Raw genomic sequence first — 27,317 nt, forward strand, 5'->3', positions numbered from 1 at the left:
CTGGAGCTTTGTTTATATTAACTTTCTTTAGTTGCTGCAGCACATTGTCTTGAGTTAACCAATTACAATTATTCTGCAAGTTTTTAGTAGCAATCATTTGCACATCTATTGCCATGGGTTCTTCTTTAATATATACGGAGGAGAAATAGTTATTTAGAATTCCTGCCTTTTCTTGGTCTTCATTAACTAACACCCCCGTTTCAGTTTTAAGTGTACCTATACTTTCATTTTTGGTTTTTTTGGAATTTATGTACTTAAAAAATGCTTTGGGGTTGGTTTTGCTCTCTTTAGCTATCATTTTTTCATTTTGAAGTTTAGCAAGTTTAATTGCCTTTTTGCACGCATTATTTGCTTTCCTATATCTTTTATAAGATGCATCTGATTTGTCTGATTTAAATGCTTTAAATGCCCTTTTCTTATTTCTAATCTCTTGTTTTACTTCTCTACTAAGCCACATTGGTTTTAATTTGTTTCTTTTATACTTATTTCCCAATGGTACATACTGAGAAATGTACCTTTCTAATATTTGTTGGAAGATGATCCATTTATCCTCAGTGTTCTTTTCACTAAAGAGTTTATGCCAGTCAATATATTGTAAAGCTTCCCTTATCTTATTTAAATTGGCCTTTTAAAAATTATATGTTTTAGTATACCCCATGTGCTTTTGTTTTTTTTAGTTTATTTCAAAGGACACTATATTGTGATCACTATTTCCCAAGTGCTCACCTACTTGAATGTTGGTTAATAACAGTTTGACTGTTCAAAAAAAAACCCACAAAGGTCTACCATTTGTAAAAGTAGACACTCTAGGGTATCTCATATGGTGCATATTGTGCCTTAACATGCCCCCATTTTTTCACCAATATATGCCAAAGTATGTGGTAAAAAATTATGTTGGCCATTTTTTACATACGGATTACATTTTTGCTGGGCATTTTGTATATTTCATATGTGCCACTAAGTTCAACCCCCCTAAATTATGCTCAGCTAAGTCTTCTGAGTAACATGACACCCCCTTTGTATGTCTTTGGCACTATTTTGTGAAGTTACAGTGCCATATATGAGACCTGTCCTTTTCAGTATTCACAGTAGAATTTTGAGAGACGGATTTAATGAGCCAATGCTTCCATTTGGGGTATTATAACAGTTTGAATGTTCAAAAAAAAAAAAAAACCACAAAGGCCTACCATTTGTAAAAGTAGACACTCCAGGGTATCTCATATGGTGCATATTGTGCCTTAACATGCCCCCATTTTTTCACCAATATATGCCAAAGTATGTGGTAAAAAATTATTTTGGGTATTTTTTACATACGGATTACATTTTTGCTGGGCATTTTGTATATTTCATATGTGCCACTAAGTTCAAAACCTCCAAATTATGCTCAGCTAAGTCTTCTGAGTAAAATGACACCCCCATTGTATGTCTTTGGCAATATTTTGTGAAGTTACAGTGCTGTGAAAGAGACGTGACAAGTTTACGTTTTTAAGTGTGAATTTTCATGGAGGGTTTTGATGTGTCCGTGTTCCACTTTGGAGCACTTGAGCAGGCTGCATATTACAACTACACCATAAAGGCATACCATTTCTTAAAGAACACATCCCAGGGTATTTCAAAAGGCATATTTCGAACCTTAGCGTGGGATCATTTTTCCGCTAGCTTGTACCAAGTGTAGTGATAATAAGCATTTTTCTGCCTTTTTGACACACAAAGTGAGTTTGCACAGTATATTTTGCCAGCCTTATGTGTGCTACGACTGTATAATACCTAATATATGTTGCTCAGCTATGTCGGCTGAGTACAGCAATACCCCTGTATGTACCTTTGCCAGGTATATGTGGACATTGGAGGGGCACATTTGGGAAATAACCATTCCATGGGATAATTTTTTCTCTAGTTTGTTCCAGGTGTAGTGGTAATGAGTATTTTTTAATGTATTTTTTTTACTTTTTTAAACTTTTTTAACTTTTTAAAACTAGTTTTTAAACTTTTGTTTTGCTTATTATTTTTTTGTAAACTTTCCTAAACTTTCTTAAAACTTTTTTTTACAGATTTAACATTTTTCTAAGTTTTTTTTTACCGTTAACCCCTAACTAGCAGTAAGCAGCACTAACCGTAAATTCCCCAATTTCCCATAACTCCCACCCACCCCAGCTAGCAAAATATATAATTATAAAATATTTAAATTAATTAAATAAATTAAACCCCTGAGAGTTAATAAATAAATAAAAATGAATCCTCAGGGGTTAAAACAAATTAGATCACAGTATAGTACTGTGATCTGTATTTTGATCACTGTAGGCAGTGATCGACTGGCAGGGAAGGGGTTAATTTTTATTTGGACTGGGTAAAGGGGGTGTCTTTTTTATTTTTTACTTAAACGCTATTAAAACTTTTTTTTAAAAGTAATTTTTAACTTTTTAAAGCTTATTTTAAAACTTTTTTTAACGTTAACCCCTAGTTAGCCTAACTCCAAATCCCCAAATTCCCCACTAACTTCCACCCACCCCAGTTAGCTAAATATATAATTTTAAGATATTTTAATTAATTAATAAAGTACATTTTAACCCTCAGGGGTTAAAAAACAAACAAACAGGTGACAGTAAAATGTAATCCCTGCCAATTGATCACTGTAGTCAGTGATCAATTGGCAAGGAAGGGGTTAATTGTTTTATTAAAATGGGTAAAGGGGGTGGGATTTTATTAAAACGTTATTTTTTTTTACACAGGGGGCCGGATCAGCACTGATCCGTCTCCCTGCACTTCACAGTGAACCCGGAAGTGCAGGGAGGCGGAAGGTGAGTATACACAGCGCATGTGCTCGCTCTGACATGCTGTCACAGCGGGCACATGTGCTGGGACAGCCCAATCCGGTGCTCCCGGTCTGCCTCTAATACAGAGGCAGACCGGAGCACCATTAACCATGCGATCGCCACGATCGCGGCGATCTGGGGTTAATTTTACCACGTGATGGACAAGGTCCGTCACTCGTCGTTAAGGGTATCCCCAGGATTATGGACCTCGTCCGTCACCCGTCCTGAAGGGGTTAAAGTCTATTCTGTACACCTTGTACACAATAAATAAATAAAAAACAAAACAAAATAAAACTGTAGATGTCACAACCTGAAATAGTTGCGCTATAGAGGGGTTTTTATTGTAAACAAAGCAATCTTTGTTCTAGAACTGTTCTTTAATTCACCCCTACTGTAAAGATACAAAAAGTCAGTCTGCAATAACATATATAGTACAGATGTTTAGTACTAACCAGGCAGCTGTACTAATTGTTGTTATAGGCAATAACTATCTCTATACACTAACATTATGTTGGCATTGTGGTAGTATTTTAATGAAGATGCATTCACAAAACTGCCTTCAGGTTCCTTATATATTTTATTTAAAAAAAATGTATGGTTATGATGTTGGATGTTTTTTACTTAGATAAAGACTCATGAGATTAGAGGAATTAAATTATTTGATCGCACCTTACACTTAAACATTATTTAATATATTATCCAAAGATGGGAAGCTGAATATCACTATCTCTACCTAATCTTGTAATCAGAAACATTTAAGTATATAAGACATTAATCTGATAACATAAAAAGGCAGGAAAATAGATATTAACTCATGTGAAATGAAGCCCTAAAAGGAGATTATAAAACAACCATACCTCTTTATACAGAGGACTAAGCACATACTCCACACCATGCCCTCTCTACTCTGAGCTGGAAGCTCTTGCCATGAAGGCTGAGAAAGGTCCAACATGTCACTTCTGGTGGATCTTAGCCAAGGTCATTTGCATTGTAGGGTCTGTAAGGACTATAGACTTACAATACTCAGAAATAGTGAAGTCTCGAGGAAGTGATGAGACAGCTTTTCTACTTTGGGGATATGACAGAGAGAATCAAGAAATTGTTCTGGAGGTCCAGGTCAAAAAAGCATCATGGATAAGCTTAGGACTCAGCCCTAATGGGTCTCTCAATGGAAGTGACTTTGTGATTGCAGGCTGGCATGAAGAACAAGTCTTTATATATGTGAGTCCACGGAATCCATATGTATTGTTATTTTAGATAAACATGCCCCTGTAAAAATATACATTTATAATCATATAGTTATTAGTAATTACTGGTTGAGATTTATAAAAGATGCTGCTTATAGAGAATGTAGGAACAGTTTTAAAAGTTTGACAATCACCATGGGTCTACTTCATACAAAACTAATCTTATTGATTTTTTTTTTTTGATTGGGTAACTAAAATATTAGATCAGGGTGGTGCAGTAGACGTTGCTTACCTAGATTTTAGTAAGGCTTTTGACACTGGTGCACATATAAAGCTCTTCAATAAACTGCAATCTTTTAGTTTAGATTCCAATATTGTTGAATAGTTTAGGTAGTGGGTGAGTAACAGGCAACAAAGGGTTGTAGCCAATGGAGTATATTCGAAGCAAGGTCTTGTTATCAGTGTGGTACCTCAGGGATCTGTACTTGAACTAATTCTCTTCAATATTTATATTAGTGACATTGCAGAAGGTCTTGATGGTAAGGTATGTCTTTTTGCTGATGATACAAAGATTTGCAACAGGGTTGATGCTCCAGTAGGGATAAGCCAAATGGCAAATGATTTATGTACACTAGAAAAATGGCCAGAGTTGTGTTAACTGAGATTTAATGTGGATAAGTGCAAGGTAATGCATCTTGGACGTAAAAAATCATGGGCAGAGTATAGAATATTTGATACAGTCCTAACCTCAACATCTGAGAAAAAGGATTTAGGGGTGATTATTTCAGATGACTTAAACGTAGGCAGACAATGTAATAGAGCAGCAAGAAATGATAGCAGAATGGCTGGTTGTACAGGGAGTGGTATTATCAGTAGAAAGAGGGAAGTGCTCATGCCATTGTACAGAACACTGGTGAGACCAAATCTCCAGAAGGATAATGATACTTTGGAGAGAGTTCAAAGAAGGGCTACAAAACTTGTTCATGGATTGCAGGATAAAACTTACCTGGAAAAGTTAAAGTGTTTTAGCATGTATAGCTTGGATGAGAGATGATATGAGGGGAAAAGATAGAAACAGTTAAATACCTAAAGGGAATCAGCACAATAAATGAGGACAGTATATTTAAAAGGAGAAAAACTACCACATCAAGAGGATATAGTCTTAAATTAGTGGGACGAATGTTTAAAAATAATATCAGGAAGTATTATTTTACTAAGATGCTAGTGGATGCATGGAATAGCCTTCCAACTGAAGTGGTAGAGATTAACACAATGAGGGAGTTCAAGCATGTATGAGATAGGCATAAGGCTATTCTAGATATAAAATACGGCCAGGGACTAATGAGAGTTTTTGGAAAATTGGGCAGCCTAGTTGTGTCGAATTGTTCTTATCTGCCATCACATTATATGTTTCTATGTTTCTATATAGTTTCATCTGTTTAAATATCAATTGCCTTTAACTGTCTGTTATCTGGCGGATTTGTCTTTAGGATGGCTACATGACTGGGGATTGGCCCCCCGAGAAGGATGAGTCACAGGATTATAAACTGATGGACTTGAAGAATAATGATACACACAGCTTCCTGAGAGTTTGGCGCAAATGGTTTACATGCGACCCTTTTGACCAAGACATTGAGGTGAAAATTTATTTTTTTGTATTGCCTCTAAAAGAACTGTTTATATGATGACCAATAAGTAAATAATTGCATTCTAAACCATAGAATATATCTCTTAATATATTACTGATAATGGTACACTAGATCAACATTTGTCATAATATGCATTTGAAAATGAATAATTTGAGCGTTTTACTGAAGGAAAATTATATTTCAGTTTTTATAACAGGCATAATTTTATCTAAACCTATAAAACTCTGTTATTTTCTTCTTCTTTTGTTTTGCAAAATTCATCTTTTGATAAATACCTTTAGAATCTGTGGAAAAGCATAATGTAATATGGGCTCTTACACCACGATCACTTAGGGTGCTGTTCTAACTTCAAGTTATCATGTCAGATGCATATTCTAATAACTACATAATAACCTACAATTTACTGAAAGTATGTATTTCCCTGTGGTAGAATGACACTCTGCGTGTGATTGTGATCTACGGTGAAAGTAACGATTTCACATATACAGAAGATCACTTTTTCTACAGACCCACTTTTTTCCTGTTAGTGGAATCAGTGTTTGAAAATCCTAGTAAACTCCTGTCCTATGATCTCAAATTGAATAATGTAAGTACCTCAGCTATTGTGAATGCATGAGGGTGGGAGGGGGGCAGGGATAAAAAAAATGAAATTAGTTTTATCAAGTTAACTTGTTATTGTGGTTATATGTATCTCTCATTCTTCTGATTTAAGAAGACCAGGAACACATTAATTTTTACAATAGACACATGTCTAATGCACACTAGTTTAAAATATTTTTTTGTGCTTTTATTGGTTTGTTTCTTTTTTGTTTGGTAAGGATATTGAAGGAACAAATATTTCATCCTATTCCCTCATTATCTATAACCTTTCTACAGTCACCGGTGCACACAAAATAGAGCCATCAAACTGATAATGGCATCTGTTTTTAAACCTAAAATATCATTTTATATTTTCTTTTAAAATAAATGTCCAAGTTCGCTTACAAATGGTTGGATTGACTGATCACTGCAGTATATGCTCAGCACAGTGTTCCATCTGGAGATGAGAGAACTCTGAGATATATTGACCAGTGGGAAACTGACCTGCAACAAAGGATGGAGGGGATTAGTGGGAAGGCATCTGGGAAGCAGCAGCTAAGACCTCGACTTGCGTGATGCTCCAAGAACAAGCGCATTAAAACTCTGATGAGGTGGTACACCTCCTCAATTAAGCAATTCCATATGGGCAGGTCCCCTACAGATGAGTGTTGGAGTGGATGTGGCCAAAAAGGTACTTATGTTCACATGAGGAGGACTTGCCCCGAGGTAGCTAGGGTACTGGAGTGTAATTAGAGACCTATTAAAAGAGGTACAGCACAGGCATATAGACATTGAGCCATGGTCATTCTCGCTGGCTTAGCCTACGGAAGGTCTGACCTAATGTGAACAGAAACTACTGAGTAAGATAACCTTGGTAGCAAGACGCGCACTAGTGCAAGCCTGGCTCAGTAAAGATGTACCTAATTGGATAGTGTTATTGTCAAAATCAGACATAATTACCTAAAGGATAAACTCATGGCCCAAGTAGGTAATACAATGACCACCTTTGCTAAGGTATGGTTTTCTATTTCTTTTTAGTGAGAACATTTACTCAGTTATAGATAAAATAAAGAAAAACCCTTTTGAGTCAGGAGTTATCGATTAACAGTTACGTTTGCTCTATGCCCAAAGTTCTTGTGTATTGTTCCTTGCTGTTATGAACCTTAGAATGTATTATATTGTTGTGTAAACTACATGTCTAATATAAGTAATAATGGAACCAACGCTTGTTATAAAGTAATTTTTAAGACAATATCAAATTTGTTGATTTATCAGCTGCTAAACATTCAAATAATTCCTCTTTATCACCATGTAAAATAACAATAAATGCAGAATGTAGCGCTTATATGACAAAAAAAATAAAATAAATTATTATTCACCTTTTAGAATTTTGGAGCAATAATCCACTATCAAATCGGTTCATAACCTAAGAAAAATAATCATACATAGTGTAAAGTTGTATAACGTATTAGTGGTTAATAGTGGCGTAATTGGCACACTCACAAGCAAAGAGCTATGAACCCAGCTCTGGTATGAATGGCTTCTGGGTCCGTACAGGCAACCCACCCCTATTCGTGTTGAAGAACAGGAGGTAAGTCAGGAGTCAGGATATACTGACTCACTTTCACAGCGTTGTGCAGATTAGGGACTGCACTCCCTGATGAATGATGCTGGGAATAATCGATAAGTGTCCTAAGGTTCCCTATACAAGTTTAAATAACTTAATTAACTTTAATTATTTAAACTTGTATAGGGAACCTTAGGACACTTATCGATTATACCCGGTTTGAAGAAGCCACGCTGTGGTGAAACGCGTCCCGGATTGTTTTTAGAGCTCATTGCAGCTATTTTATTTATTTGTTATATATTATATTCTTTGTAATAAATCGATTTGTTTTTACGGATCCTGGTTCCCAACATCATTCATCAGGGAGTGCAGTCCCTAATCTGCACAACGCTGTGAAAGTGAGTCAGTATATCCTGACTCCTGACTTACCTCTTGTTCTTCAACACGAATAGGGGTGGGTCGCCTGTACGGACCCAGAAGCCATTCATACCAGAGCTGGGTTCATAGCTCTTTGCTTGTGAGTGTGCCAATTAAGCCACTATTAACCACTAATACGTTATACAACTTTACACTATGTATGATTATTTTTCTTAGGTTATGAACCGATTTGATAGTGGATTATTGCTCCAAAATTCTAAAAGGTGAATAATAATTTATTTATTTATTTTTGTCATATAAGCGCTACATTCTGGATTTATTGTTAAACTACATGTCTGCCTGCACTCCTAAATAAATAATTAAACAAAAATGATTGGATTGCCAGCACTGATTCTTTAAGTAGAAGTGTGATGCAGAAATTTAACCTCTTTTCATTTTCTTAAACGTGTAGGATTTCAATACATCAATGCTATCAGTAAAGTAACTTAATTTAGAGCAGATGTCTGTTTGGAAACAGATGGAGAGTCAATTTTAAAGGGACACTAAAGGCACCAAGACCACTTCATTTTATTGAAGTTGTCTGGGTGGAGTGCCTCTGTCCTCTTAACGCTGTAATGAAAAACATTGCAGTTTCAGAGATATAGCATTATTTTGTAAATGTTTATTTTAAAGAGTTGAGTAAAATACATACGTTTATTATAATAATTATTACATTATAATAATTTTAATATTTTAAATGTTATTCATTTCCTTGTTTACACCATCACTTTTACAAATGATAACTGGGTGTTCTGCTTGTATAGCAAGGTGCCTGGTTAGCGTAGTTGTGTTTGATACCATATCAAATAAACATTATGCAAACATACAGTTCCTACACTACACCCAGAATGTCAAAAATGTGAATTTTGCAGATGGTGAAAGTTGCAATTTTTTTCATTTATTTTTTCCTATTGCATGCCTATGTCAGCTAAATAAATATAAACATAAATAAGCTAAATTACCAGTGCATGAATGTGTTTATGTGGGCCTCTATTCACATATGTCCTTGTTGTTGCAGTTTCCTATTCCAGATCAAGACACTACATACGCCTGCACTTTCCTCCCTCTACCCCAAGTTTCTACAAAACATCATATTATAATGGTAACTATTTCCATAATCCATATCATTGCAGTCAAAGTCAATCAATAGATGATGTGTCAACTTTAGCAGCTTTCTTTAATTGACTGAGCCTCCTTTTCCTCATTTGTTTCCATGTCCTAACATTTACCCACCTATTCGACAGTCAACCTAACAATGTTGCATTATCCCCCGTCCTTAAATTCTCTGCAGTATGAGCCAATGATTGACCCCAAGAGTGTTGATATAGTCCATCACATTTTGATCTACACTTGCGCCAACTCTACTGAAATCACATTTGAGGTTGGAGACTGTTATGGCAGTGATGTTCGATTCTCACAATGCATGACACCCATGCTGGGATGGGCTGTAGGGGGAGAGGTGAGTGAGAAGACTCTCCTGTATTTACATATTGGTGAGCGTGCTTCCTTCTTATTTAATAATATGCATAAATAATACATGAATTAAAAAATATATATAAATATAACATTTGTTGATAGCACAATATTTTTGGGGGGAATGCTGGAGTAGAATTCCTAGATCCCAGTCCCCTGACCTATTAGAATTTTCCAAGGCCGCTATCTTTTGCAAGCAGTACTCTATATTAAATAATTAGTTGCCTGACTTGAATTTAGATGAAATGTATAAAATATATTTACCATTAATAATTCTAGTATCAGAATGAGCAAAACGCTGGGCTCATATCTCTCTCGCAGTCATCTATATTGTAAATGAGAAAACAAGTTGGTTACAATGCAGAGGCAAACATTGCAAGTGTTCAAATATGTCAAGAAGCATCTCAATTTGTATCATTTTCAACAGGCAGACCATGCAAAATTGTCACTTTCATAAAATAGGATTCTAGTTTTGTGGCCTATTTTGTTTGTTTGTGTTTGTTTGTTTGTTTGTTTGTTTGTTTAAAATGCAATGTCCAATAGGTGTGAAAGACCACTAGAAGATTTAATGAATAAATTCACAAGCACATATTAATTACAGATCAAAATAAATTGAAATCTCCTTTAAACTGTTAGTTTTAGAAGTGTGATGATGGTGATCTTAAATGATATACTTCAGGCAAAGAATAATGCTCACTATTTAGAAGTGGAGGAGACATACTTTGGAAGCTTTATGATGTTTTTTTATGATGAAAATGATGTTTTCTGGATTTTTGAATTACAGACAAGATCCCCTAACACGTGGGTGCCTAAAAGGTCGTCCCCCAGATGTTTTAGAGCTACAATTCCCATAATGCTTTGCATGCCTTCAGAATGCTTTTAGAATGACAAAGAATCATGGAAGTTGTAGTTCTAAAACATCTTAGGATCTACCCTTTGGGCACCCCTGCCCTAGCAGAATTAATTCTAAATCAGATGTGAATTCTATCATCACTATTCTAGGCTTGTACTTATTAATGTGTCTTGAGCCTCTTTCAAGACTGATTATGGTAGCTACAATGTACACTTTAGAGAACAAGTAAAAATAAATATGAAGTACAACATGATAGGATAAAATTCAAATGGCTATATGGAACTAGTTTAAGAGCCGTTTTAATTAAGACTGGAATGACATCTTTTTAACATTTTTTTATTTTCCATATTGGCTGATGACTTGACATTTTGTATCTAAATGAAGAAATATTCTCTTTGTCTCAATACCAGGTGGCCATTTGGAGTGAAACATAATAACATAGTACATAATATCACCCCCCTTGTGGTTTATTCCCACTTTGTTAATATATTAGTTATAGTAATTTGTGCACTTGTATTGTTCTCTGTATATTGGTTTGATTTTGCTGAATGCATTAAGTGTCATTGACAGCGTCTTGATCCAGTACTCCCCCTGATTGTCTCGGCTTTGATTTCAAATGTTTTGTAGCGGTTACCAAGGCTTACAAATATTATTTGTAAAATGTTAGAAATTGTAATAAAATGCACAGTCGGCTCCTTAGCTGTATTACTTATATTTATGTTAAATGTTTTTTGGTGATTGTTGACCTCTATAGAACATTGCTCAAGGTTGTCTTTTTTTAATAATTAAAAAAGGTATGATTTTGTTTATATCTATTTTTTTTTTTTTGCAGGCATTTTATTTTCCAAATACCACAGGCGTATCCATAGGCACAGAGAATGACCCTCAGTATATCAGGATTGAAATTCATTACAGTAACTTTGAAGAGATAGAAGGTATGGGGTTATAACAAATGTGTAATATATGATACATATTTTTTTTTTTTTTGGTTTCCCTGATTCATTTTCCAAATTGGGATACGGTCAAACTGGGCAGACTTTCAACCAAATGGTATTCAGAAAACTGTTATTTTCCAAAGAGAATCACTTTGTCCGTTTCTCTACGTGCACAAGTCCAGTTCTCATAGTAAAGGCATGGACATCACTAGTAAAATGCTTCTGCTCAAACCTGTGACATGTAAATCACTACCAAGAATAAATAGCATTGTGCTGCGTCCATATGGTGAAAAGCACCCAAACAGCAAGGACTGTGTTTTTTGGGGTTTTGTTTTGCAATGTGAGAGGTAACAAAGTCTAAAAAAGATTCATGTTCATCATCATCAACTTTTCATACATTCCTATATCTCCTGTTCCTGATCCTGAAGAAGGTGTATAACTATTCTTAACTAATTGGCAAGTATCTTTGGATCAAGAGGTAAAGGGATATTTTAATCACCAAAACCACTTTAGCTTAATGAAGCAGTTTTGGTATATTGTTCATGTCCCTGCAGTGTCACTGCTAAGTTGTTTTAATGCTTAGACTATTCCTTTAATGTGCAGTGTGCATGTATCAATGACTCTATTATGATAATCATCTTTTGGTGTGCAAACTACAGTGGGCATCTTGCTCTATATTTGTTTTTTTTTGTAGGAATAATAGATAATTCTGGAATCCGGATTTTGTACACACCTGAATTGCGGGAACATGATAGTGCTATACTAATGGTTGGTGTATTCACGTTCCCTCTACAATTCATCCCGCCAGGATCAAAAAATTTCAGAAATTATGGAATTTGTGACACTAGCTTGATCCCCGAGGTAAGAAGTTTGGCAAAAATAAAAAAATGCAAGGAGGTTTTGTTTTACTCACTGGTAACAGTAAGATATTATTTGTTATTTTAAAGCATTTTACATTAAACATAAAAGGTTTACACAAGGTGGAGATCCACTGTCAACTTTTGTCCAATTCAATCAACCATCACAAGTGATGACTGTGGAGTTCAGACATCATCTCGCTCATCGCAAGAAGTGATCTGTAGAGGTTTGCAGGATCCTCCATAGACCCTTAGTGTTGTACTCTCACAACTCTTGGCAGATGATGCACCAGGAGCTGATGTGGGCCCCAGGAAGAAAATGGTCTCAGCCACAACGGGTGGCTTCAGGTAAGTATACCTACCTTCCACTGCATCCAGTGGCCACTGGCCCTAAGTGGAAATATCCGTTTTAGGTTTCTATGCATAATAAACAGATCTGTTTTAATGTGGTATTTTTTTTTAAGCTGCTTTCCTAAAAAAAACAAAAAAAACTTTAGGTTTCTTATAAATAAATATAGTGTTTGACAATTTCTATTTTTTTAAGTTTTATATATTTTTTTTTCATTTTTGTTGCACCTACAGGATGTAACAAAACTTTTATTTTTTCTTCTATGCTAATAATTCATATCCTGTCTGAAATATTGAAAGAAAAGAGGTAGCATATACTTTCTTCTCTACAACTTTTTGCCAAAGTCACATAGAGATTTTTACTAGCATGATAAAAATTGGCACTCCAATGCGGAATCAAAGTGCATCTTATTTGACTTTTATGAACTCAAATTTTAAACTCATTTTGAATTCCTGCCAATTTATATATTAGTGAATAGCCCTGTAAGTGTTGTAAAGGTTTAGTGGGTAAATGTATACTGATTCGAAGAACAATGTCATCAAAGTCATCACAAGTCTAAATTTTCCATACTTTTTTGCCAGCAATGTTACCAACGTCAGAAAAATGATTGTCTTCATACTGTGACTAAACTGTAATGTCATGTTTAATATTGTAATTGTTAGCAAGAAAACAAGAGTTTAATGTATACACTAAAGGTGGAAAACGTCCTGCAGGGTGCTCCAGAAAGGGAGGGCCAATCCGTGGAGTTATCAAATGGAAGAAGAGATAACTATCTAGGCACACCTGAGGTTTCTTCTAAAAGGTAGTCTTTTTTTTTTTTACCACTTTTTTGTTCCAAATAAAAAGACTTCCTTTTAGAAGAAACTTCAGGTGTGCCTGTATATTTATCTTTTCTTCCATTTAATATTGCAATGTCAAGCTCAATGGGCCAAATACGTGAAGTTAAAGAAGAGATTGTCACTTTCAAAAGAACACAGTTTTAAGACATCAAGTTAATTGAGGATGCTAACAGGTGTCAAGTATTTTCAATACAGACATGGCAGTTTGGGCGCATCTTTAAGGTCCTTCTAAACATATATTTTGGCATTGGTTGGGAGACATCAGTACAATGTAGGTGGGATTATGCCATTTCACTTGCTTCTCACTCTATCATCCACACTTTTATTGACACTTTCCTCTATCTCACCCTTTCTGGTACTGGCTCCTTTAATCTATCCTTACTCTTGTTTCCTTTTACCGACCCTCTGTCCCCAATTTGAACTCACGTATCTCTTTGCACGGTCCTTCCTTCTACTCAAAGACCACCACCTTCTTTCTTGTGTGAGTTGTCCATTGCCATTGCCCTATGTTTTGCCTTCCATCCTGTCTGAACGTTATCATTCAATTTTAATCCCTTTTCTTATCACTTTCTCTCTCCAATATTAATGCTTTCTCTTGACATCATACACGAGGTTTTATCAAGCCTCCTTAAAATGATATATGGTGATGTCAAAGTTTTGGACAAATCTGAAAAAAACACTTGCTGTAATGCAGACTTCAACCAGTTGGTGTCACTATTTGTCATGCATTCATACAGTCAAGAATTTGTAATGTGTACAAGCAAAATGTACCTGTTGCAGAATTACACAAAGTGTGATAACTTGTGTGCAAGAGAGTTATAACCCCTTTATTTATATATATTTCCCAGTGTATCTCTCTTGACTTTCCGTAGGTTCTAGGTAAGCCAGTGGGTGATCTGACAGTCACTACATTCCTTCTGCATGCTCACCTCACCGCACGTGGAATAAGGGTCATGCATTATCGGTAAGATGCTATACATTTACTTCAATCTCTTATCCCATACCAAAGTACCTGATTTTACTTCTGAGGAAAGTTGATGCACATTTTAGAATATTGCTATATTATAAGGACCCTTTGTAGATATGTACATTTATTATATATTTATTTATTTATTTATTAATTATTATAGGTTGGTGAGATAGCTCAGTGGGCTAATGCATCATCAGTAGAATCTGTTCAACCCTTGGGTTCCAGGTTCATAATCCTGGCAGGGTTGACTCAGCCCTTCATCCTTCCAAGGTAGATAAAATGAGTACCATTAAATTGGGTAATAGTAACAACCCCTGGATGGGCTAAGGTAACATCCCCAGGATGTACCTGAAAACCAGAGTAATCAGAATGCACATTTCCTGGTTAAATACTATGTTATTATTATTTATATAGCACCATCATATTCTGCAGAGTTTTATATTTATAAAAAGGTATATTTAGAGGTAAAGAACATTTGGAGGTGGAGAAAAATATGAAGGTCAAGCGATCTATGAGGATTTGAGGTATGCAGATATATATGATTGTGTAGATGTTACCATTGCTTAACTCGTTAATATATAGAGCAGGACAAGTCACAAGCATGAACCTTATCTTAAAGTAATTTTATCCATCACTGAATAACAAGTTAACTATTGAGGTGCTCACTGTTCTTATACTAAACACCTTTTTTAAACACACTTTTTTTTATTTAAAGTACTTTACATTGACTTAAGCATTGATATACTCATTGTGGAGTTGATAATGTTAATATTATATGCCAATAATGAACTAACTCTTTCAAAGTAACCCACAGATCTCTAGGGTAGGTGTAGGCAACCTTCAGTGCACCGGGTGTTGTGGACTACATGTCCCGTAATGCTTTTCAAGCCATAACGCATCAGGAGAAATGTAGCAAACAACATCTGGAATGCCAAAGGTTGCCTAACCACGCTCTAGAGCAGGCATAGGCAATCTTCGGCACTCCAGATGTTTTGGACTACACCTCCCATGATGCTTTGCCATCATTATGGGTGTAAGAGCATTGTGGGGGATGAAGTCCACAACATCTGGAATGCCGAAGGTTGCCTGTCCATGCCCTAGAGAGTGGAGCAGCTACAATAAATTACTTCAAGAACAAGAATGTCTTTGGAGTGATGGATGTTTGGGGTGACTTTAATTAGTTCTAGGTCTGCTTTAACTCTCTCTGTTTTTTTTTATCAAGCAATGACACTTTAATTGGCAGTCTTGGTGAGGACAATAAATACGATTTCACTTTACAACAAATTAGAAACCTGCCTGGAACCGTCACTGTAAAAATGGTAAATACTTGCATTGTGCCCTTTTGAATCTCCATATTTTATCTAAGAATGATCTATTAAAATATAATGATTCAGCAAATATATAAGTACTATTTATATTCAGCTACTAAATAACACTGAAAGGACAGTAGCTGTCATAACTATTTAATACAAATTTAATACAAATTTGGAAATGTCTTGATATAAATTGTCACAAATCCCTGTATATTCATATTGTGTTTATTGTGAAATCATTCTTAAATGTATTCATCTGTGCTTCACTAATATGCAATCTGCTAGAGATGGTTATTCTCTTATATTCATCTAGTGTATCTTACAGCCCAAAATCATTCATTTTAAATAACGTCATGTCAGCAGCCTCTTGTTTATACTGTGACAAACCCAGATATTCAATTTTGTGGTACATGACATAGCTCTATTTTGTTTCACGTTTAAGTCAATGCTATATCCAAAATGAGGATAATGGTCACTTAAAATGGTCCATGAAAATAAATATTTTGTATCATAATATATGTTGTAATTGGGAAAATAATTTAGATGAATTGCCATTGTGTATTCCAATATGTATTATATCTGTTTGTGGGTCCATGTTGGTGCTTAAAATTTTGATGTTGATGTATTTTCTGTGAATTATTTATTTAAATGACACTTGTATTAACTTATGAACATTTGTTGAGTTTTTAAACGCATGTGGTTCTTTTCCTTTTTATTGATGTTTGATATGGTTTGATTATATGTGCTTTAGGATTTAAATATAATTCAGTTTTCTTTTTTTTTTAATTCTTTATTTTATTGAGGCACACGAGAATACGAGGGTACATAATGAAGAAGAGGGGATGCACATTGTTGTACAAGATGGGTGCATGATAAAATAATGTAACGTCTTCTATGCATGACAGCCTCATTTTATGTTAATTGAACTTTCACAAGTATTAATAACAGGTTTAGCGTAATAATTGTTAAAGTAAAACAGGATTACATATTGGGCGTGGTCTACATTAAGCAGATAAACATAAGCCGGTTCAGCTGTCTCTAGCTAGTAGCAAAAACAAACGAGTTAAACTGATAGCAGGATATCTGTATATGTTCTGGGACTTATGTGTCCTCATGGAGTGCAGTCGCAAAAAGGGTTAATGATGGTCAGCTACGCAGCCTGTCCCTTAGTGGGGAGGCGTGTTAGGGATGTATGCTGTAAGAGTTCTAGAAACATAGTGACATAGTGCCTAGTGGTCAAAACATGCAGCATTACGTTGGCAAAGGTAGGTATATGCACCATATGCGTATAGCGGGTTAGTGGAGGTATACATGCGAAGTAGCTGGGCAGAAACAATATGGGTTTATCTGCACTGCGGCCTTAAATGGTATATTTTTGGTTCCTTCAGTTTGTGGAACATAGCATGGCATATAGAAGTACATAAACAGTTCTTACACATCAGAATGTTGGCAGGGTCATGTCTTGGTTACTGCGCTGATTTCTTTATTATAATAGGTGGGCATAAAATAGTTGTGGCAATGCCATAAAAAGCAAAACATGTAAGCACTTGGGTATAGCCCTATGTCCACAAGGGCACAGAGAGCTGACTTTAGCCTTGAGTCACGGTAAGATTAGTCTAGTCTCGAGAACGGAAACTAGGCGAAAAACAAGGGAAACTGGGGCGATCGCCAAGCAGGACAAATCCCGATATAACATTGGGCATGGCTAACTGGTTGCTATGAAACAGCAGCAATGTATAGCATGGCTGGGCATTTAGGCCCACGGGGCTGGTCAATAGAGGGGTTTAGCCTGGAAGCCAATTTGCCTTGTGGGGTTAAGTAGCTAAGTGGGGTTACTACATTTATGTTGGACGCATCTTATATTCACGGGTGTTCTCACTACGCCCCTATAGTAGAAGCAAGTGAAGCGTTAGCATTACGCTTAACAGTGTAGGCATATAGGGAGAGCTGTGCACATATGTGGCTTAGAAAGCTAGAGGGGCGCAGGTTTAAAACGTAGATACTGTATAATAAAAAAAAAGAAATAACATCTGGTTGGATCGACTAGATGGCATCAGATAGTTACCGCTGGATCACTATGTGACGTCCTAGCAAGTAGGCATAAAAGTGATAGCAGAATATCTGAGCAACATGGCTAAATCTAGTGCAATACAAGCAGTGTGGGGTTCTATATCTGCTGTCTCTTATAAAGACTGTGCTATAAAAGGGTTGCAATTGCTACAGTGAGCATGTACATTGACTAGAGGGTGTTGCTTAGGACATAATATCTATTGAAATTTCGGACATCAGCACGAAACTTAACATAAAAGACTGGCATATTCACGTGTCATATGTACTCAGTTAGGTAGTAGCTGAACATTCATTTTCAATACATGGTTATAAATCAACTCCTATGCGTGGCTGGCTTGACAGTTATCTGTGGAGACCAGTGGAGAGCCTCCGCTGTGTTGGGCCGTGGGTATCTCCATGGTCGCGCTGAGTGGCTTGATGAGGAAACATGATACATAGAGATTTTAGGTAGGTCCTAAAAAAAAAAAAAAAAAAAAGGAAAATATGATAAGTTCACAGGCTATAATTCAGTTTTCTTAATATCATTTTTTTTCCCCTCTATAATGATTGAAGAGTCGGCAATTTTTTAATTACTTTTTTTCCATCAAACAATGACAGGTTTTGAAATTTTGAGAAATAGTTACAGCAAATAAAATTCAGCAACCAGTCTCCAACTCTACTCTATAGGAGCAAATAAAAGCCTCACCAGACAGGAATTGAGAGTTGCTAAGGGTTTTCTTTTTTTGGAATTGAGAGTTGCTAATGGTTAAAGTTTTAAGAAATAGCTGCTTCTCATTGATGTTAGTGACAGACACATTAGCGATTAGCCTCTGGTTTGTAAATCCTACTGACCAGAAGTGGAGCTATTGCTGGTTCAGTCATAATGGTTGCACCAGGGCCTGCAAGCTGCAGGAGGCCTATTAGGTGGCCCTTATACTTGGAGCCACCCAATGGGCAACTCTAATCAGAATCCTGGTATGGCTCTGCAGTTCTCTAGCGGCACTACTGGCCCCTGTCAAATCAGAATTACTGGGGGAGGAAGTGTATACAGATCAATTTGTCCCAGATTATAGAGCTCTGCAGGCTAGGAGGTGGCACAGAGAGAAGGGAAGGAATGAGAGATTGCACTAGCCCCAGACTCAGACAGAAGTCATTACGTGGCAATGTATGTGTATCTCTTTGTGTGTGGCAGTGTATGTGTATTTGAGTATAAATCTGAAACTACACATAAACACACCCCCCTGCATTCTAAATGCCAACACTACAACCAAATACACGACTTTAATCAAATGACAACACCGCACACAAACACACCCAAACATTCAAACAGCAACACTATATACAAACACACCCTGCATTAAAATCACAAAACTGCTTACAAACACAAACTGTATTCAACCAATTAGTGGAGTGCTGCACACTAGTATCTTGGTGCACTGGAGCTCTGTGGGTGAGGTCTGCAAGTCCCCAATATAAACCCAGAAGTAGAGAGCCACAGGCTAAACAGTGCAGGGTAAAGAATAAAGTATATTTAGTTATTGTACAGGACACAAAACAAAGATACAACATTTCGGCCGTAAGACCTTAATCATGTATTCAAAAAGCAACACTCCATACAGATATACACCTATATTCACATATACCTACTCAATGCAAAAACATTCTTATATTCAAACACACAGACAGTGGTAAAATCCCCATCTGAAAAAAAAAACAGTGTTGAAGTTTATGATAGTTGGTGATCTACCTTACAAGGGGGGTCTAAAATGTCCTTGTACTATGGCCCTTTTCATATTAGTTCTGTCACTGCTGCTGACATTAGAAATAAGCATGAGTGCATGAGTCATTTTTAGAAAAGAAGCCTTTAGACCAGTCATTTTTACTTCTAAGGAATGAGGAAACAGCTAGCCATTATGATCTCTTTAGCTATCCTGAAAGACAACTTTGAATCTAGAGGTTGTGCAATTGCATTTGGTGCATACAGAATTTTTCCAAGAAATTAAACTTTGTAACGCATCATGGGGAAAGTACAAGAAGACAGATAATATTTTCGAATGAGTGCTGAATGCTTACACATTCAGTTTGTCTCCATAGTAATAGTTCTTCTATTTTGTCCCAGAATGTCCCATGCTCTTTTCTGGATGACCCCATATCTCTGTGACCTCTGCTGTCTGCAAACAATAGTACATAAAAAAAAAAACGTTGAGACTCAGATTCCTATGTATCACCTATGTCTCCATTGAACTTGGAAATGTATCTCATGTGGTCCAGCTTTTTTTACAGAAGTTTTGATATTTTTTTCCATATTTTTACAGGGTGATAAGATTATGGTAGAATGTACTGGAAACACTATGGATCGGGAGGGAACAACATATGTAAGTCTGATCATCCACTTTGTACACAAACAAGAATAACTGGTATTTACCTTTGAATCACTCGACATTTACATTGAAGGTAGGCATCATCAGAATAAAGACAGACAATTGCACTGAACAAGGAAGGGTATAGCAAAAGGGCAGAATTTAGGATAAGGTTGAGTTTAGGACCTAGGGTCTGAACATAAGCATAAAGGCTTACGACACAGGAAAAAATGGACACGAAAAAGACATAAGTAGGAAAAAGAAATGGTAAGAAGGAAAATGTCAGGAAATGCCATAAGAAAGAAAGTCAGCACACAGGAAGGATGGGAAAAGTATAAATGTTAAAGATTAAGAAAGGGAAAAAGAATAAGATTGGGAGGATGAAGTGATATAAAGCAGAAAATAAAGGATGAAAGAAGAAATGTTTCAGGATTTTGTGTATGTGCATTCCACCAATGTCATAGTAATTAACTTGTCACTGTAGAAGATGAGAGTGCATGCATTAAATCCAGATTTGTACTTGGAGTAAGAGCAAGCTTCTCATTCCTAATTCTACTATGAAGTTGCACACAACTGTGTTTGTTAATAATGTCTGTCTTCCTCAGGGTGGCCCAAGTACTATGAATGAGATGTGCATAGGGTTTCTCTTCTATCATCCAGTGATTGAGATAGCTGCTTGCTGGAGCCTGGTTGACATCAACTATATCACTGAAGCACTGGGGCAGGAGCACACTGATAGGTAGGTGCCAACTCAAATACGGAGATACTTCTTAACCTTTTCCTTCTTACTTTGTTCTCAAGTAAAAAAAAGTATAATGCTTATGAACATCTGATAAGAATATATAAAATACATGTAGTCACAAGCAATTATTATTATATCCAAAATGTATATTATATAATATATTTATTCATTAAAAAGTAATATTATGGATCTGCCTAAAATGGTAACAACGTGTAAGAATATTACTTTCCCTGGTGCTTTCCACAGCTAAGCAGATAACGTGTTTACTACTAGAATAAATCACCAGTAATCTAAGCTATTGTTTGACTTACTGAGTGAGTGAGGTCCTAAAAGGGTCCTATAAAATTAGAAATACAAATCTGTGTCTCTCTGCACTGGGTTGGCGCTCTACCTCTTCCAACATCATACAACAGGGGGGCTAATGTGCATGCATGGTTGAGTGTGGAAAGTGCATTAGGCCCAACCCTCGTTTTTATCTCCTAACTCCACATACAATATAGTGTTTCTCTCCCAACCTACTCACTCTTGTGTGTCTCTTCACAACCTCACCACCTTCTGTTAACCTAAAAACCCCTCTTACCCTATTGTGTCTTTCCCAACCCCCTTAGCTTTAGTGTGGTAATTGTGCCTCTTAACCTCTTGACCCCTGTGTGCCTCTTAATTCCTTCTGATTTCGTTTGCTGGGAGACATGGAGAAGAAGTAGTAGAAAGCAGAAGGAACGGTGGAAGCTGCCATCCTCATTTGTATGAGTATGTAGTGAATGTATAAATATGTGTGTTTGGGTCTTGTGTATAGAGTCTATAGCCTATGTGATGGGCATAGGGACTTGTGTATGTGTTTAGGGGATGTAGTGTATGCGTGTAGATTATGGAGTGTGTGTGGATGTGTGTAGAAAATTTAGTGGTCAATGATAAAGGTAACTGTTGGTATCTAATTGAATGTCTGGTTAATGGAAGTGTAATATTGGTGTCAGGGACAGCTGGTTAGAAAATGGTTCACCTTCGAGATCCTTGGTTCGAAAAAAGGTTGTGAAATATTGGAATAAAATATAGCACGTGCCCTTTATTCTGCATGTGATGTACACCTCATTCTACATTACGGCTGTAACCATTACTATTCTGTGTACATAGAACATGTACAATTTAACCCTCCTTTCTCTTCCAGTTTAATGGATGCCGTCCTCAACCTTGATTCTATAGAATGGGATGATGAACTGAGGGAGATTGCGCAGAAAGCAGAGATAGAGTGTAATCACTTTGCCATAGTACAAAACCGCAAGGTAAACACTTCTTCATCTCAGTGCAAGACAGCATGTTACATAAACATATCTATTGAGGCCGTGACTTAAAGATGAATATTACGCCTTTAATTATATATATATAATTATATAATTATAATAACAAGTAAACACATGCAGGCAGAATGTCAATATACTACAATAATTATACAATAGAAAACTACTACATATTACTTACAAAAGGCTATAACAGTTGCTAAATGATACAATAGATTCAAATGGTACAATACAAAACATGAACAAACTTACACAGTCCCCTGAATCCCTCCTACATCTGGCTTTTATTTCCAGTGTATTTTTAAAGTAGGCTGGCCTGTAATGTCACTCCCAGGAGCACATGGCTTATGGAATCCAACACACTACCCCTAGTGGTGCCTCTAAAGCATTAACCTCATTATGCTTTATTTTATGTCATAAATCATGATATTAATATCATAACAATGAGTTATACAATACTAGTGTTTATTTATATATTATTAGCATGTATTACATATTCAGTAACACTTTACAATTATGGGAAGGAGATATTGAAAAGTAAAGAAGGAACTGCTCGAACAAGCTTACAATCTAAAAGCATTTGAGGTTGGTGGCTATACATATTGCTAGGCGTCATGCCCAAGAACACTTACTGGTAAGGTGGTCAGAACAATTTGAACCTGGGTTTTCCTGTACGAAGCTATCTATCATTGGGAAATGCAGATTTACTAGTTACTGGAAGATACACTGTGATCTGTTACTATTGGATACATAACTATCTAGATCCCAGGTGCATACACATTAGACTTTTTTTTTTAGGATATATGCAGTAATTTATCACTGGGTGAAACCCAGCTATGTTGCATTGGGTCGTACATGGCTCTATGTCTCTCTGTTCTGTACATAGTCCTTGTTGACTACTAGATACACGGCTATATGATGCATGGTTTGTATAGTCAATATGAATGAGTACATTTTGGTACCTGTTTCCATTACCTGAGTCTCCATGTTGTCTTCTTTTTTCTTAGGGGGATAGAGTAAACCAGACGATTCCAGCTCTGCCTGTCTCCCCACCGACCTCTCATGCATGCAATAAAAGTATTTCTCCATAAAATCCAATTCTAAATCTCTTGTGGAGAGTCATTAGAGATATCTAGAACTATTTCTTACTGTAGAAAATACAGACATGTCTCTGGAACTATAACAAAAATCTCTTCCTTTGCCAGATACATCTTTGCCACTATCTAAAACATCTCCTGGGGTCCTGGTACCCAAACATGACTAAATATTTTAACTTGAAAACCAACATAAGGGTAGTTATACCCACAGTTTGCTTGTGAAATACAAGGGCCACCTGTCCAATCATTAGATTTGTATGAATATATGTATAAATAAGGTTAAAGTGTTATGGTGTATTTTATTGTAGACTGTGTTAATTATTGAATGATACAGTTGTACTGGTCCAGATTTTGTGTTAATTTATACTTGGCAACATTCCAGACCTGTAGCAGTCCTAAGTCGTCCTGAAACTAGCATCTTCCAGTAATATCTAATCATCACAAAAGTGTAAGGCAGTTCATTTTCTGGGAAGTTAATTTTGCCAGAGCATTATTACCATATACATTCCTTTTGATACAAATAAGGGAGAGATATTTTAAATTTTTATGAATTCATCAGTACAAGTAATTATCAATTTTATTTCTTTAAAAACAGAAAATAACATCCCAGATAGTAATTCTATATAATTATGAAATAAATGTTATATTGTTTTTTTAAAAAAATTAGCACACAATAAGCACTAAACTAAGTGAACTATACTGTATATATTTTATATTGTTTACATTATTTATAAAACACCAACATATGCCAACATGCAACGCAATGAGGTTATATTTTAACCCAACATTACTCCCTCTTTTCTAATTCAAGAGATGTAATTGAGGGTTCTAGACTCATATTATTGAAGTTACATTCTTTCAACCAGGAGGGTAGGATGTTCTATGCACATTTTAGGGCTTCTTTGTAGGTCACAAGAGCAGCCTGCAATTAATACCAAAGTTTGTATAAGCATCTATAAGCATATATCATTGTTCAGAGGCACAAGTTACATTAAAACACACAAAACAACAGAAAGTCAGCACTAATTAACAAACAATATATGAATAGGCAGCAACCAAAATAAAGGACACCCCTCAAATCCTTCAACAAATAGAGAAAAGCAATACAAAAAGATGGAGTAGAGCTGCGCCAACAGACGATAGAATAAAATAATCCAAAAAATCTCACTAGAGCATCAATGGATAGCCCTTGATAAAATGTGGACAAGCAGACTCTTCAGTGGAGATAGGTGTGTCAGAATGTCTCAGGATGTCCGTTCGTTTTATGGAAGACAGAGAGACAGATGCAACCAATAGTGCAATAAGTCCAAAAAATAAGTGCAAAAATATAGAAGGAGTTAAAGAACTCGCATTTATAAGAGCTATAACCAGCTCTGGTGGGAAGGGCGTGCAACAGTATAATCCCTGCTTATGAGATATATGAAGAAAGTGCATCTGTCAGTACTGTCTGGTCATCCAAGGCTCTAACTGGAATAGAAAAGGCAACAATAGTGCTCTCAATATGATAAAAATATAGGTAAAAGATAAAATAATACTCACAAGCATAGAGCAGAAGCACTGCTCTGTTGATAAAGTGTTGGTGGGATGATCTCCACCTAGGATTTCTTTGAGTACAGGAATTATTTTTTTTTATGTTGCAGACTTTAATGCTACAATTTCATTTTGTTTTTCACATCTATCTACACTTAATACCACATAATGACAAAATAAAAACTGATTTTGGACACTATTGCAAATATATTAAGTGGAATAAAACTGAAATAGCACAATTACATAAGTATTCAGACCCTTAACTTATTACTTAGTTGAAGCACATTTGGCATGCTGTGACACAATTTGCACACTTGGATTTGGGTAGTTACTGCCATTAATTTATGCAGACCCTCTCAATTTCTGTTAGGTTGGATGGTGGCTGTTGGTGGACAGCCATTTTTCAGATCTCTCCAGAGATGTTCAAATGAGTTCTAGTCCAGGTTTTGGTTAAGCCACTCAAGGTCTATCAAAGAGTTGTCCCTAAGTTGTCTTGGCTGTGTACTTAGGGTGATTGTTTTAATGGAAGGTGAACCTTTGGCCCTGGACCAAGGTTTCATTAGGATATCTCTGTATTTTCCTGTCTACAGCATTCTCTCAACCATGAGCAGTCTATCAGTCCCTACTGATGAAAAACACCCCCAAAGCATGATGCTACTTCCAACTTGCTTACAGATGGGCTGTGGAACTCACCCCGAGTGGTCACCTTTCTTACCAAGGCCTTACCCATGTTGGCTCAGTTTGGCTGGACAGCCACCTCTAGGAAGAGTCCTGGTTGTTCCAAACTTCTTCCATTTAATAATTATTATAGAAAGCACTGGAGAATGCTAGTGCTTTTCTAAGCTCTGCAGGAAGTTCGCTTGCCTTTACAGCTTATATAGACAGGAATGTGTCTTTCCAAATCATGTTCCATTGATTGAATTTGCCACCGGTGGACTCTGATCAAAGTGTAGAAACATCTCAAAGCCGATCCAGAGAAATGGGTTAACTTTCAAGTGTTCTATCAAAGAGTCTGAATTCTTATTCCCATGTGGTGTTTCATTTTTTTTTTTTTTTTTAAATAATAATTTGCAAAGTCTTTGATTCTCTACAATTAACAGCATGAATTAATTAAATTCTTCTCTTGTTGTTTAGCTGCTCTTTTTGTTGTTATATATGCTGGCACTTAAACCACCCCCTGACTTTTTTTCTATTTTTGCAGGGGCTACCCTATTTTTTTACTTTTTACCCCCCCCCCCCCCACACACACACACACACACACTCACACACAATGTTGCATTCCTATGCTCATGAATTTTGGAAGTTTAATTTTTTTCTGAATCATGCCCTATGTACCTTTATTATGAATTATATTCTGTATGTAATAAGACTCAATAATTTTGTAAAAAAAAAAAGAGAGGGGGAAGAAAAGGACAAAAATCACAGAAAAGATAGAAATAGTGAAATAGTTGGAAGATAAGAAAAGCATTAGACAAAACAGCAAAACTGAATAGAGACAGATATTCAATGATAGTCAAATGAAGACTGGCATGGGTAGAGAGACTATGTCAGACATGAGTTAAAGTATTAGAGGACTCCAAGATTTTAGGGAACACGAACAGTTTCTGGCATGAAAAAGGAATTTGATAGACATTAGAAAATACTATTATCCAATTATATTTTGAATGTTTTAATATTGAATTAAGAACAAACATGGAAGTCATTTTAATGATGTTAACAACTAGTGTCTGCATCTAGTAGTTGTGCACCATGACAAAATTTAAAAACATTCATTGTCAAAGTGGTTGTTGTTGGTGCCAGTGGATGTTTCTTATAAATTAGAGGTGAACTGAGAACTCACCTGTTGTGCAATGTGGAGAATTGGTATAAAGATCCAAGTAGGTTGCAAAAGTGCATTGTCCAGAAAACAAGGTAGGATTCAAGTAGCTAATGGCCAGGTTTTTCATCAGGAGATGCCAGAAGAAAGAACAGTAATACAGGTATGGTCCAACAAGAAATCTTGCAGAAAAGCTTGCAGAATTTGGTCAACGGGATCGCTTATACACAGGGTGATGCTCTGCATTGCTGTTAACCACTGGATTACATCATAGGGTCTAACCATATTGCAACAGGGAAATATTAAATTCACGTGCCACTATCACAACCAAGACTCCAAAATCTGCTGCCCTGCAATAAGGCAAGATACACAAATAATCTTTCTACAAACTCTAACATTATAGGTTGGTGTTCATGGGATAACGGCATATAAAGTGCTACACTATAATAAATAAACAATGCAGCAATCTCCCAAATGCTCATATGCATGACCAGCAGCATAATAGTATAACACATTAATAGTGCAGGGGAGCATAGTAGCCAATAATGCTAAAATAGCTCCAATAATATGATTAAAAACTATACATCGTTGATCTAGCACCAGCTCCATGTTCTTTATTCGCTAAAT

General features: G+C 36.1%; 1 protein-coding gene across 1 annotated transcript; it reads left to right on the forward strand.

The window, feature by feature from the left end:
- Positions 1-3,740: 3,740 nt before the first annotated feature.
- On the forward strand, positions 3,741-23,416 carry LOC134574697 (putative DBH-like monooxygenase protein 2). The gene is made up of 13 exons (XM_063433815.1): positions 3,741-4,034; positions 5,491-5,637; positions 6,080-6,235; positions 9,231-9,314; positions 9,504-9,671; positions 11,371-11,473; positions 12,168-12,334; positions 14,391-14,482; positions 15,711-15,807; positions 20,166-20,225; positions 20,816-20,949; positions 22,118-22,232; positions 23,255-23,416. Exons 1-13 carry the CDS (start codon positions 3,741-3,743, stop codon positions 23,336-23,338), a joined length of 1,701 nt encoding a protein of 566 aa, XP_063289885.1. The 3' UTR covers positions 23,339-23,416.
- The last annotated feature ends 3,901 nt before the right edge of the window (positions 23,417-27,317 follow it).

Source organism: Pelobates fuscus, chromosome 10 (genome assembly GCF_036172605.1).
Source record: "Pelobates fuscus isolate aPelFus1 chromosome 10, aPelFus1.pri, whole genome shotgun sequence".
NCBI classification, from domain to species: Eukaryota; Metazoa; Chordata; class Amphibia; order Anura; family Pelobatidae; genus Pelobates; species Pelobates fuscus.

What these genes read in the sequence shown, in the direction of transcription:
- LOC134574697 (XM_063433815.1), top strand. Translation starts at nt 3,741, where the DNA reads ATGAAGGCTGAGAAAGGTCCAACATGTCACTTCTGGTGGATCTTAGCC. An exon ending in ATGATCTCAAATTGAATAAT is followed by an intron (nt 6,236 to 9,230) that starts GTAAGTACCTCA and finishes TTGTTGTTGCAG; the next exon opens with TTTCCTATTCCAGATCAAGA. An exon ending in CCATAGTACAAAACCGCAAG is followed by an intron (nt 22,233 to 23,254) that starts GTAAACACTTCT and finishes CTTTTTTCTTAG; the next exon opens with GGGGATAGAGTAAACCAGAC.